Source organism: Symphalangus syndactylus, chromosome 20 (assembly GCF_028878055.3).
Source record: "Symphalangus syndactylus isolate Jambi chromosome 20, NHGRI_mSymSyn1-v2.1_pri, whole genome shotgun sequence".
In the NCBI taxonomy this organism is placed as follows: domain Eukaryota; kingdom Metazoa; phylum Chordata; class Mammalia; order Primates; family Hylobatidae; genus Symphalangus; species Symphalangus syndactylus.
Window position 1 is genome coordinate 62,787,641 of NC_072442.2, and position 13,801 is coordinate 62,801,441.

At 46.0% G+C, this 13,801-nt stretch overlaps 1 protein-coding gene across 4 annotated transcripts in view; it reads left to right on the forward strand.

Moving 5' to 3' along the window:
* The window catches only part of NLRP1 (NLR family pyrin domain containing 1), a 98,069-nt gene that overhangs the window by 34,325 nt on the left and 49,943 nt on the right, over positions 1–13,801 (forward strand). For 3 of the 4 annotated variants that reach the window (XM_055256976.2, XM_055256975.2, XM_055256977.2), the window contains exons 1-3: positions 2,064–2,876; positions 3,707–3,883; positions 4,491–4,694. In XM_055256976.2, the coding sequence (XP_055112951.2) occupies positions 2,606–2,876; positions 3,707–3,883; positions 4,491–4,694 (652 nt within the window). In that variant the 5' untranslated portion in view covers positions 2,064–2,605. Of the gene's footprint in view, positions 1–2,063; positions 2,877–3,706; positions 3,884–4,490; positions 4,695–13,801 lie in introns of those variants that run through there. The other variant, XM_055256974.2, reaches the window with a different exon arrangement.

Sequence of the window (13,801 nt, forward strand, 5' to 3'; positions counted from 1 at the left end):
TATGCTTTAAGTGGATAATTCTGGCTGCTAGACTGAGAGTAGACTGTAAAGGGGCAGCATCAGCGTGGGTGGGAACACGTGGGAGGCTAGCACAGTGATCCCAGTAAGGGATGACTGAAGGCTGGACCAGCGGCCCCAGTGGGCGTGGTGGGAAGGGTCAGGTTTCTGATGTATTTAACAGGTTGAGTGGATCTCCAGTGGCCAATGATTTAATCAATTGTGCCTATGAAGTGAAACCTCCAAGAAAACCCCACAGTTTTGTTTGTTTGGGGTTTGGAGAGCTTCCAGGTTAGTGAAGCAGGGAGGGGAAGGGAGAGTAGGGTCCCTGGGAGGGCAAGGAAGCGCTGTGCCCCTCCCCCACCCACACTTGACTTCGGCATCTCTTCCATTGGGCTATTCCTGAGCCGTATCCTTCATCATGAACCAATAATAATAAGTAAAGTGCTTTTCTCAGTCCTGTGAGTCATATCAGCAAATTATTGAACCTACCGGGGACTGTGGGAACGCTTGAATTTGTCACCAAGTCAGACAGAGATGCCAGTGGTCTGGGCACCCATTTGCAACTGGCATCTGATATGAGGCCAGCTCTTCACTGAGCCCCTAAACCTGTGGGGTTTGATGCCGACTCCAGGCAGTTAGTGTCAGAATTGCACTGTAGGACACCAGTTGGTGTCTAGAGAGTTGGTGCCTGAACTGGCTGGTGTGAGGAGGAAAAAAAACCACACAGCCCTCCTCCAGGCCATTCCTCCCACCATATGGAGTCTCAGGGTCCCTCACGGAGTGCTCAGAGCCTCCCAGTCATCCCACTTTTAGCACAGCGCTTTTCCACTTCTGGTCAGTCTGGTACTAGAATGTCCTACAATGTGCTTATTAGCCATTTTTAAAAACTAACATTTATAAAATATATTTAGGCCAGGCACGGAGGCTCACACCTGTCATCCCAACACCTTGGGAGGCGGAAGTGGGCGGACCACCTCGGATCAGGAGTTCGAGACCAGCCTGGCTAACATGGTGAAACTCCATCTCTACCAAAAATACAAAAAAATTGGCCAGGCGTGGTGGCGAGCGCCTGTAATCCCAGCTGCCCAGGAGGCTGAGGCAGGAGAATCACTGGAACCCGGGAGGTGGAGGGAGGTTGCAGTGAGCCAAGATCTTGCCACTGCACTCCAGCCTGGGCGAGAGAGAGAGACTCTTAAGACCTTTTGCTGAATTGAAGCCTCTTGGTAAACCTATGATGTCCCATTTAATAGATAGGCAAACTGAGGCTCAAAGAAATAAATCAGGCACATAAGGAGTCCTTGTCCAAGCAAGCCGTGGGTTGAAGCCCGGGCTCTGCCAGTCCAGGTGAAACCAAAGCATCTCCAGAAATTCCTGGTGGTGTGTTACATCAGCAAATGAGTTGGGTAATGTCATTCCTCAACCTGGAGTTAGTGGCATCTTGCAGATTCCACAAAAGAGGAAGTCTGCACCTAGCTCCCCGAGGCCTGCTTGCAAGAATGAGGAAAGGGCTGTTCTGCTTTCAGGTGGAAATGTTCACCAGCTAAGTGCTGGGCTGCCCAGAAGGCAAACAGCCCCCTGGGCCTGGGACACATGCTTCAGTGCCCCTGGTAGCATGGCAGGACATGCAGTGCAACTCAAGAAGCTCCCAAAACCATGAAAGACTGGGAAAAATGCTCCCTGGCCCAGTTCTAATGTTTCCCAATAAGGAGCTGCCTGGGCAGACACAGGGGGCCCCACCCATCCAGAGAGGCTGGGCCTGGGCTGCAGACACAACTGCTTGGAGAGTCTGCATCCTGGCTCTGCAGACAGGCTGTAGGTGGTGGGCTGGCAGAGTGCCCATGTGGAGATGCACGCACCGTGTTTAGTATGGGCCTGTACCTGCTGCAGTGTCAGCTAGTCTGGGCCTGTGCCCCTCGTCCGCCTACAGATGCCATGTGGCCCGTCTGAATCTGTGACTCTGAGTCTGGCCTACCCAGGCCTGGTTTGATCCTACCCCCTGGCCACGCCCCTTGTGGGTTTGCTCTGGGTGACGTTTCTTTCCTTCCTGCTCTTGTTGACTGGGGGCTATTCTTGCTGGCTGGTGCCCCAGGGCCTGGAGAGGTCTGAAGAGACCTGGGAGCCAGCAGCCCTGGGCTCCGCTCTGGGTTCTGAAAGCGCATTCCCTGCTCTGAGGCACCTCCCACCCCACCTCTTCTCAGCCTTGCAGCTCAAGGGTTGATCTCAGGAGTCCAGGACCCAGGAGAGGGAAGAATCTGAGGAACACAGATCAGTGAGCGTTGCCCGCACCCCATCCCTCGTCACCACATCTCCCCTCACCCTCACCCTCCCTGCCTGGCCCTGGGCCCTTTCCCAGCACCTCCCTCTCAGCTGACTTCTTCCAGTGTCTCGCAGGCCCCTCTGGGCTCCTCCCTCCCCTGGCTTTTCCTGCCACTCTCCGTCTATCGGCCTCTATCTGCAGGTGCCCTGGGATTTATAAAACTGGGTTCTGAATGCTGAATAAGAGACGGTAAGAGCCAAGGCAAAGGACAGCACTGTTCTCTGCCTGCCTGATACCCTCACCACCCGTGAACATCCCCCAGAGACCCCCCTTAACTCCGGGACAGAGATGGCTGGCGGAGCCTGGGGCCGCCTGGCCTGTTACTTGGAGTTCCTGAAGAAGGAGGAGCTGAAGGAGTTCCAGCTTCTGCTCGCCAATAAAGCGCACTCCAGGAGCTCTTCGGGTGAGACACCCACTCAGCCAGAGAAGACGAGTGGCATGGACGTGGCCTCGTACCTGGTGGCTCAGTATGGGGAGCAGCGGGCCTGGGACCTAGCCCTCCATACCTGGGAGCAGATGGGGCTGAGGTCACTGTGCGCCCAAGCCCAGGAAGGGGCAGGTGAGTGGACAAAGGACCCCTCTGCCCGCGGGGCATCCCCTGGCCCCCACGCCTGCCCTGCCCTCTTGGGACTCCACCACTGAGCCCTCCCTGCCAGGCCTTCCTCTGGGCAGTGACACAGAACTGCCTTCTCAAAGGGGGATCCAGGCCCCAGACTACGCTGGAGCCGGGAGGCTTGCTGGGGGGCCCTTGCTGCACCTCAGAGCCCCACACCCTCTTCTATTCAAGTGCATTCCCAGTACTCGCCTGACATTGTAGTTATGAGCACAGACTTGGGAATCAGGCACTATCACCAGTCGTGGCGCTATCACCCTGGGCCAATCACTTCACTGTTCTCTGCCTGTTTATCTGTCTGCAAAATGGGAGAGTGAGAGCCCACCTCCCTGGGCAGTGTGAGGGTTAAAAGAGATCATCCAGGTTAAACATTTAGCACAGAGTCTGATATACAGCAAGCGCTCAATAAATAAGATCTCCCATTGCTGCTGTTGCTGCTGCTGCTGTTATTATTACTATTAGCCATCCTGGGTGGCAGATGCCGTTGGCCCAATAAAGCACAGCTGAGGCTCAGTAGGAGTAGTGATTTACACAAGGAGATAGTCAGGACCAAGACAGATACGCAAATTTCCTGATCCTAGATCAGGACTTTTTGCCTAGCAGTATCTGTAAGAACATCATTCTTCAGACAAGCCTCTAGAGGAGGTTGTAGAGGGCTGCAGCGGGTTCACTGGTGTATCCTGACCTCTCTTGGTTGAGAGGAGACCAGCTCAGTTCCCTGGCACCTGCCCCTGCCCCTCTGATGCGTCTCCAACCTCTTTGTCTCTTTCCTGTAGGCCACTCTCCCTCATTCCCCTACAGCCCAAGTGAACCCCACCTGGGGTCTCCCAGCCAACCCACCTCCACCGCAGTGCTGATGCCCTGGATCCGTGAATTGCCGGTGGGATGCACCCAGGGCTCAGAGAGAAGGGTTTTGAGACAGCTGCCTGACACATCTGGACGCCGCTGGAGAGGTGAGGCTTGCTGAGTCAGGCCGACAGCCCTGGGTGGAGCTGTGAATCAGCTGGTGGGCCCCCCGCAGATGATCATGTATGTTCATGGGGAGCTGACATGGGGGACAGCAGAGGAAGGATAGGGTTGCCAGGATGGGCTGTGAGAGGTAGGCCTGGAAATGATCTTTCAGGGACCTTCCAGTGCCGAGATTGCACCCCTCCCCATTTGGCAGATGGGGAAGCTGAGACCCATGTGGGTCAGGCAATGAGTCTTACCCAACTGGGTGCCCAACTGGTGCCATGGTCCTTGCCCAAAGAGAACTCAGCTCATAATATTGATGGGCTCTGAAGATCCTTAGGGTCAGGGTGGTCCAGAAGTTCCAAGGAGCACTGTGTTTTCCAGACAGACCCCAAGAAGAGGCTAGGCTTAGTCCTCGGCCCAAGCCAGCTCCCTCACATGACTTCTGTCTTCACTACTGAGAGAATAAAATTGTCCCTCTACTTCGACATGGTTTTTAAAATAATATTAAGACCCATCTCTGAGTACTGTTGTGAGAGTTTAAAATATAGGCACCTAAAAGAAAATAAATGTTCAGTAAATGGTTATTTTTCTTTTCATTCCACACAGAAATCTCTTCCTCACTCCTCTACCAAGCTCTTCCAAGCTCCCCAGACCATGAGTCTCCAAGCCAGGAGTCACCCAGCGCCCCCACATCCACAGCAGTGCTGGGGAGCTGGGGATCCCCACCTCAGCCCAGCCTAGCACCCAGAGAGCAAGAGGCTCCTGGGACCCAATGGCCTCTAGATGAAACGTCAGGAAATTACTACACAGGTGAGACCCTACTGAGCTCCTGGCAGGGTGGTGAGGTGGGAGAGACAAATGCATGGACAAAGAGTCCCCTGGGGACCAGGTTGGCAGGCTGAGCAGAGGTTCTGGAAAACATCTGAAATTTCCCTCAGGAAATTCCACCCTTGGAGCCTCTCCGCTGGTCCAAGGCACTGTTTCCAGGAGGCACCTGGGCATTAAAATACACATGTGTTACCCAGCACGTCTGGGGGACAACAGAGCAAGGATGGGGGAGCCTGGATGGGGTTACACATCACCTGGTTTACTGGACAGGGCACTGGCCTGGGGTCAGAAGAGCTGGGTTCAATTTCCACTGAGCTCCTCACCCTCCAAGTGGCCTACCGCTAGTCCCATTCCCATCAGTGCTCACTGGACACTCTCTGGGTTAGACCATGTCCAGGGCTTTACGTGTACATTGGACTTAAATTCTACAACCACTCCATGAGATAAATATTGCTATTATCATACCCTGGAGATGAGAAAAACAAGGATCAACAAGATAGTCTCACAGTTAGTACTAGCAAAGTTGGAATTCAGCCTTCACTGTCTCTCACACAGCAATCCACACCTTTAACTTTTACACAGGGAGTGCCCTCATCTGGGCAATGAGGACGGTCATACTAAAGCCACAGGTACAGAGGCTTCTGATGTCATAGGCTCCTTAACCACTGAACTACACTGCCTCTCAATGACAGAGGATGCCTCCTTTGAAATCTGAGAGATTTTAAGTTAAAAGTATTTCTTCTGCTCCCAGCAAGGAGTAAACTTGTAGATTTCGTGGTCCTATGTGGCCTAGGCTCAAAGTATATCAGTTTACTTAATTATTCACACCACTTGCCATTCAAAAAAAAAAAAAAGCCATGTAACAAACCTGCACATATACTGCCTGAGTCTAAAATAAAAAATAAATAAACTCATATTTTTAAAATCTTGATAGGGTATATAAGGAAAGATCAACATTCGAGTTAAACTCAGGAAAACAGAATCTGCAACAAAGTCAAGAAAGGAAGATTCTAATTCTAATACTTTAAGTTGTTTCTTTCTATATCTCAGAATCACAAAGATAACTTTTTCTCAGAATTATTTTGTGAATTAAAAAATCCAAACAATAAAGACAATTAAAACTGAAAAACAAAAGAAGGAAGATAGGAAGAATATAAAGACATATCAGAGCCATCTATGGAGGCATAAAAATGCAATAACTTTAAAAGTGAAAAAAACAAGTATGAAAACCACAAAGACTAACTCATTGCTATAAATAAAGTTTCCATCAATTGTGGGCATTCTAGCAACACTGGCAAAAGGGGAAATATAATGGGTTACACAATACCTGTTACTCAATAGAAAAGACCAATGCAAGGGAAATAACATTTTTCCCTAATTCTAAATTCTAAGGGAATTCTTCAAATAGGGAACTTAAAAAAACAACAACAACAAACTTTTATTTTAGTTTCAGAAACACATGTGCAGGTTTGTTATATAGGTAAATTATGTGTCACAAATGTTTGGTGTACAGATTATTTTGTCGCCCGGGTAATAAGCACGGTACCTGTTAGGTTGGGTTTTTTGTTTGTTTGTTTTTGTTTTTTGTTTGTTTGTTTTTTGGTTTTTGGTTTTTTTGAGACAGAGTCTTGCTCGGTCACCCAGGCTGGAGTGCAGTGGTGTGATCTCCACTCACTGCAAGCTCTGCCTCCTGGGTTCACACCATTCTCCGGCCTCAGCCTCCCGAGTCGCTGGGACTACAGGTGCCCGCCACGAAGCCCTGCTAATTTTTTGTATTTTTAGTAGAGATAGGGTTTCACCATGTTAGCCAGGCTGGTCTTGAACTCCTGATCCAAGGTGGTCCACCCACCTCAGCCACCCAAAGTGCTAGGATTACAGGTGTGAGCCACCGCGCCCAGCCCAGTAGTTTTTTAATCCTTACCCTCCTCCCACTCTTCACCCTCAAAAGGTCCCAGTGTCTATTGTTCCTTTTATGTGTCCATGTGTACGCAATGTTTACCTCTAACTTATGAATGAGAACATATGATATTTCGTTGTCCGTTCCTGTGTTAGTTCACTTATAATGCTCTCCAGCTCCATCCAAGTTGCTGCAAAGGCATGACCTCATTCTTTTTTATGGCTATGTAGTATTCCATGTGTAAATGTACCACATTTTCTTTAGTCTATGGTTGATTCCATACTGGTGCTATTGTGACTAGTGCTGCAGTGAACATACATGTGCATGCATCTTTATGGTGGAATGATTTACATTCCTTTGGGTATATACCCAGTAATGGGATTGCTAGATTGAATGATAGTTCAGAGTTCTTTGGGAAATCGCCAAATTGCTCTCCACAGTGGCTGAACTAATTTACATTCTTACCAGCAGTGTATAAGTGTTCCTGTTTCTCTGCAATCTCACCAACATCTGTTATTTTTTGACTTTTAAATTATAGCCATTCTGACTGGTGTAGAATAGTAACTCATTGTGGGTTTGATTTGCATTTTTCTTTCTTACTTTTTTTTTCCCAGAGGTCTCTTTTTTTATTCTATTCTGGCCTTCAACTGATGGGATGAGAGCCACCCACATCAGGGAGGGTGCTCTTCTTTTTTTTATATATATATATACTTTAAGTTCTAGGGTACATGTGCACAATGTGCAGGTTTGTTACATATGTATACATGTGCCATGCTGGTGTGCTGCACCCATTAACTCGTCATTTACATTAGGTATATCTCCTAATGCTATCCCTCCCCCCTCCCCCCTCCCCCGACCCCATGACAGGCCCCGGTGTGTGATGTTCCCCTTCCTGTGTCCAAGTGTTCTCGTTGTTCAATTCCCACCTATGAGTGACAACATGCCGTGTTTGGTTTTTTGCCCCTGCGATAGTTTGCTGAGAATGATGGTTTCCAGCTTCATCCATGTCCCTACAAAGGACATGAACTCATCCTTTTTTATGGCTGCATAGTATTCCATGGTGTATATGTGCCACTTTTTCTTAATCCAGTCTATCATTGATGGACATTTGGGTTGGTTCCAAGTCTGTGCTATTGTGAATAGTGCCACAATAAACATACGTGTGCATGTGTCTTTATAGCAGTATGATTTATAATCCTTTGGGTATACCCAGTAATGGGATGGCTGTGTCAAATGGTATTTCTAGTTCTAGATCCTTGAGGAATTTCCACACTGTCTTCCACAATGGTTGAACCAGTTTACAGTCCCACCAACAGTGTAAAAGTGTTCCTATTTCTCCACATCCTCTCCAGCACCTGTTGTTTCCTGACTTTTTCATGATCGCCATTCTAACTTGTATGAGATGGTATTCCATTGTGGTTTTGATTTGCATTTCTCTAATGGCCAGTGATGATGAGCATTTCTTCATGTGTCTGTTGGCTGCATAAATGTCTTCTTTTGAGAAGTGTCTGTTCATATCCTTCACCCACTTTTTGATGGAGTTGTTTGTTTTTTTCATGTAAATTTGTTTGAGTTCTTTGTAGATTCTGGATATTAGACCTTTGAGTAGATTGCAAAAATTTTGTCCCATTCTGTAGATTGCCTTTTCACTCTGATGGTAGTTTCTTTTGCTGTGCAGAAGCTCTTTTGTTTAATTAGATCCCATTTGTCAATTTTGGCTTTTGTTGCCATTGCTTTGAATGCTTTAGACATGAAGTCCTTGCCCATGCCTATGTCCTGAATGGTATTGCCTAGGTTTTCTTCTAGGGTTTTTATGGTTTTAGGTCTAACATTTAAGTCTTTAATCCATCTTGAATTGATTTTTGTATAAGGTGTAAGGAAGGGATCCAGTTTCAGCTTTCTACATGTGGCTAGCCAGTTTTCCCAGCACCATTTATTAAATAGGGAATCCTTTCCGCATTGCTTATTTTTGTCAGGTTTGTCAAAGATCAGATGGTTGTAGATGTGTGGTATTATTTCTGAGGGCTCTGTTCTGTTCCATTGGTCTATATCTCTGTTTTGGTACCAGTACCATGCTGTTTTGGTTACTGTAGCCTTGTAGTATAGTTTGAAGTCAGGTAGCGTGATGTCTCCAGCTTTGTTCTTTTGGCTTAGGATTGTCTTGGCAATGCGGGCTCTTTTTTGGTTCCATATGAACTTTAAAGTGGTTTTTTCCAATTCTGTGAAGAAAGTCATTGGTAGCTTGATGGGGATGGCGTTAAATCTATAAATTACCTTGGGCAGTATGGCCATTTTCACGATATTGATTCTTCCTATCCATGAGCATGGAATGTTCTTCCATTTGTTTGTGTCCTCTTTTATTTCATTGAGCAGTGGTTTGTAGTTCTCCTTGAAGAGGTCCTTCACATCCTTTGTAAGTTGGATTCCTAGGTAGTTTATTCTCTTTGAAGCAATTGTGAATGGGAGTTCACTCATGATTTGGCTCTGTTTGTCTGTGATTGGTGTACAAGAATGCTTGTGAGTTTTGTACATTGATTTTGTATCCTGAGACTTTGCTGAAGTTGCTTATCAGCTTACGGAGATTTTGGGCTGAGACGATGGGGTTTTCTAAATACACAATCATGTCATCTGCAAACAGCGACAATTTGACTTCCTCTTTTCCTAATTGAATACTCTTTATTTCTTTCTCCTGCCTGATTGCCCTGGCCAGAACTTCCAACACTATGTTGAATAGGAGAGGTGAGAGAGGGCATCCCTGTCTTGTGCCAGTTTTCAAAGGAAATGCTTTCAGTTTTTGCCCATTCAGTATGATATTGGCTGTGGGTTTGTCATAAATAGCTCTTATTATTTTGAGATACATCCCATCAATACCTAATTTATTGAGAGTTTTTAGCATGAAGTGCTGTTGAATTTTGTCAAAGGCCTTTTCTGCATCTATTGAGATAATCATGTGGTTTTTGTCTTTGGTTCTGTTTATATGCTGGATTACATTTATTGATTTGTGTATGTTGAACCAGCCTTAGCATCCCAGGGATGAAGCCCACTTGATCATGGTGGATAAGCTTTTTGATGTGCTGCTGGATTCGCTTTGCCAGTATTTTATTGAGGATTTTTGCATAGATGTTCACCAGGGATATTGGTCTAAAATTCCTTTTTTTTGTTGTGTCTCTGCCAGGCTTTGGTATCAGGATGATGCTTGCCTCATAAAATGAGTTAGGGAGGATTCCCTCTTTTTCTGTTGATTGGAATAGTTTCAGAAGGAATGGTACCAGCTCCTCCTTGTACCTCTGGTAGAATTCGGCCGTGAATCCATCTGGATTGGTAGGCTATTAATTATTGCCTCAATTTCAGAGCCTGTTATTGGTCTATTCAGGGATTCAACTTCTTTCTGGTTTAGTCTTGGGAGGGTGTATGTGTCCAGGAATTTATCCATTTCTTCTAGATTTTCTAGTTTATTTGCATAGAGGTGTTTATAGTATTCTCTGATGGTAGTTTGTATTTCTGTGGGATCGGTGGTGATATCCCCTTTATCATTTCTTATTGCATCTATTTGATTCTTCTCTCTTTTCTTCTTTATTCGTCTTGCTAGCGGTCTATCAATTTTGTTGATCTTTTCAAAAAACCAGCTCCTGGATTCATTAATTTTTTGAAAGGTTTTTTGTGTCTCTATTTCCTTCAGTTCTGCTCTGATTTTAGTTATTTCTTGCCTTCTGCTAGCTTTTGAATGTGTTTGCTCTTGCTTCTCTAGTTCTTTTAATTGTGATGTTAGAGTGTCAATTTTAGATCTTTCCTGCTTTCTCTTGTGGGCATTTAGTGCTATAAATTTCCCTCTACACACTGCTTTGAATGTGTCCCAGAGATTCTGGTATGTTGTGTCTTTGTTCTGTTGGTTTCAAAGAACATCTTTATTTCTGCCTTCATTTCGTTATGTACCCAGTAGTTACTCAGGAGCAGGTTGTTCAGTTTCCATGTGGTTGAGCGGTTTTGAGTGAGTTTCTTAATTCTGAGTTCTAGTTTGATTGCACTGTGGTCTGAGAGACAGTTTGTTATAATTTCTGTTCTTTTACATTTGCTGAGGAGTGCTTTACTTCCAACTATGTGGTCAATTTTGGAATACGTGTGGTGTGGTGCTGAGAAGAATGTATATTCTGTTGATTTGGGGTGGAGAGTTCTGTAGGTCCGCTTGGTGCAGAGCTGAGTTCAATTCCTGGGTATTCTTGTTAACTTTCTGTCTCGTCGATCTGTCTAATGTTGACAGTGGGGTGTTAAAGTGTCCCATTATTATTTTGTGGGAGTCTAAGTCTCTTTGTAGGTCACTAAGGACTTGCTTTATGAATCTGGGTGTTCTGTATTGGGTGCATATATATTTAGGATAGTTAGCTCTTCTTGTTGAATTGATCCCTTTACCATTATGTAATGGCCTTCTTTGTCTCTTTTGATCTTTGTTGGTTCAAAGTCTGTTTTATCAGAGACTAGGATTGCAACCCCTGCTTTTTTTTGTTTTCCATTTGCTTGGTAGATCTTCCTCCATCCCTTTATTTTAGCCTATGTGTGTCTCTGCACGTGAGATTGGTTTCCTGAATACAGCACACTGATGAGTCTTGACTCTTTATCCAATTTGCCAGTCTGTGTCTTTTAATTGGAGCATTTGGCCCATTTACATTTAAAGTTAATATTGTTATGTGTGAATTTGGTCCTGTCATTATGATGTTAGCTGGTTATTTTGCTCGTTAGTTGATGCAGTTTCTTCCTAGCCTTGATGGTCTTTACATTTTGGCATGTTTTTACAGTGGCTGGTACCGGTTGTTCCTTTCCATGTTTAGTGCTTCCTTCAGGAGCTCTTGTAGGGCAGGCCTGGTGGTGACAAAATCTCTCAGCATTTGCTTGTCTGCAAAGTATTTTATTTCTCCTTCACTTATGAAGCTTAGTTTGGCTGGATATGAAATTCTGGGTTGAAAATTCTTTTCTTTAAGAATGTTGAATATTGTCCGCCTCTCTCTTCTGGCTTGTAGAGTTTCTGCCGAGAGATCTGCTGTTAGTCTGATGGGCTTCCCTTTGTGGGTAACCCAACCTTTCTCTCTGGCTGCCCTTAACATTTTTTCCTTCATTTCAACTTTGGTGAATCTGACAATTATGTGTCTTGGAGTTGCTCTTCTTGAGGAGTATCTTTGTGGCGTTCTCTGTATTTCCTGAATCTGAATGTTGGCCTGCCTTGCTAGATTGGGGAAGTTCTCCTGGATAATATCCTGCAGAGTGTTTTCCAACTTGGTTCCATTCTCTCCGTCACTTTCAGGTACACCAATCAGATGTAGATTTAGTCTTTTCACATAGTCCCATATTTCTTGGAGGCTTTCTTCGTTTCTTTTTATTCTTTTTTCTCTAAACTTCCCTTCTCGCTTCATTTCATTCATTTCGTCTTCCTTCACTAATACCCTTTCTTCCAGTTGATCACATCAGCTCCTTTAAGGATTTCTCTGCATTGGTTATTCTAGTTAAACATTCATCTAATTTTTTTTCAAAGTTTTTAACTTCTTTGCCATTGGTTTGAATTTCCTCCTTTAGCTCAGAGTAGTTTGATCATCTGAAGCCTTCTTCTCTCAACTCGTCAAAGTCATTCTCCATCCAGCTTTGTTCTGTTGCTGGTGAGGAGCTGCGTTCCTTTGGAGGAGGAGAGGCGCTCCGCTTTTTAGAGTTTCCCGTTTTTCTGCTCTGTTTTTTCCCCATCTTTGTGGTTTTATCTACTTCTGGTCTTTGATGATGGTGACGTACAGATGGGTTTTTGGTGTGGATGTCCTTTCTGTTTGTTAGTTTTCCTTATAACAGACAGGACCCTCAGCTGCAGGTCTGTTGGAGTTTGCTAGAGGTCCACTCCAGACCCTGTTTGCCTGGGTATCAGCAGCAGTGGCTATAGAACAGCGGATATTGGTGACCCACAAATGCTACTGCCTGATCGTTCCTCTGGAAGTTTTGTCTCAGAGGAGTACCCGGCTGTGTGAGGTGTCAGTCTGCCCCTACTGGGGGATGCCTCCCAGTTAGGCTGCTGGGGGGGTCAGGGACCCACTTGAGGAGGCAGTCTGCCTGTTCTCAGATCTCCAGCTGTGTGCTGGGAGAACCACTACTGTCTTCAAAGCTGTCAGACAAGGACATTTAAGTCTGCAGAGCTTACTGCTGTCATTTTGTTTGTCTGTGCCCTGCCCCCAGAGGTGGAGCCTACAGAGGCAGGCAGGCCTCCTTGAGCTGTGGTGGGCTCCACCCAGTTCGAGCTTCCTGGCTGCTTTGTTTACCTAATCAAGCCTGGGCAATGGCAGGTGCCCCTCCCCCAGCCTCACTGCCGCCTTGCAGTTTGATCTCAGACTGCTGTGCTAGCAGTCAGCGAGACTCCGTGGGCGTAGGACCCTCCGAGCCAGGTGCGGGATATAATCTCCAGGTGTGCCATTTTTTAAGCCCGTTGGAAAAGCGCAGTATTAGAGTGGGAGTGACCCGATTTTCCAGGTGCCATCTGTCACCCCTTTCTTTGACTAGGAAAGGGAACTCCTTGACCCCTTGCGCTTCCCGAGTGAGGCAATGCCTCACCCTGCTTCGGCTCGCACACGGTGCACTGCACCTACTGTTCTGCACCCACTGTCTGGTACTCCCTAGTGAGATGAACCCAGTACCTCAGATGGAAATGCAGTCTTCTGAGTCACTCACGCTGAGAGCTGTAGATCGGAGCTGTTCCTATTCGGCCATCTTGGCTCCACCCCCTCATTTGTTTTTATTCTTTTTTATTTTTGCCTGACTGAGTTAATTTGGAGAACCAGTCTTCAGGCTCTGAGATTCTTTCCTCAGCTTGGTCTGTCCTGTTGTTAATACTTGCTATTGTATTATGAAATTCTTGTAGTGAGATTTCCCACTCTATCAGATCAGTTTGGTTCTTTCCTAAAATGACCATTTCGTCTTTCAGCTCCTGTATCATTTTATTGTATTCCTTAGATTGCTTGGACTGGATTTTGACTTTCTCCTGAATCTCAGTGATCTTCATTCCTATGCATATTCTGAATTCTATGTCTGTCATTTCAGCCATTTCAGCCTGTTAAAATACCATTGCTGAGGCACTAGTGCACACGTCTGGAGATAGGAAGACACTGTGGCTTTTTGAGTTACCAGAGTTCTTGAGCTGGTTCTTTCTCATGTGTGTGGGCTGATGTTCCTT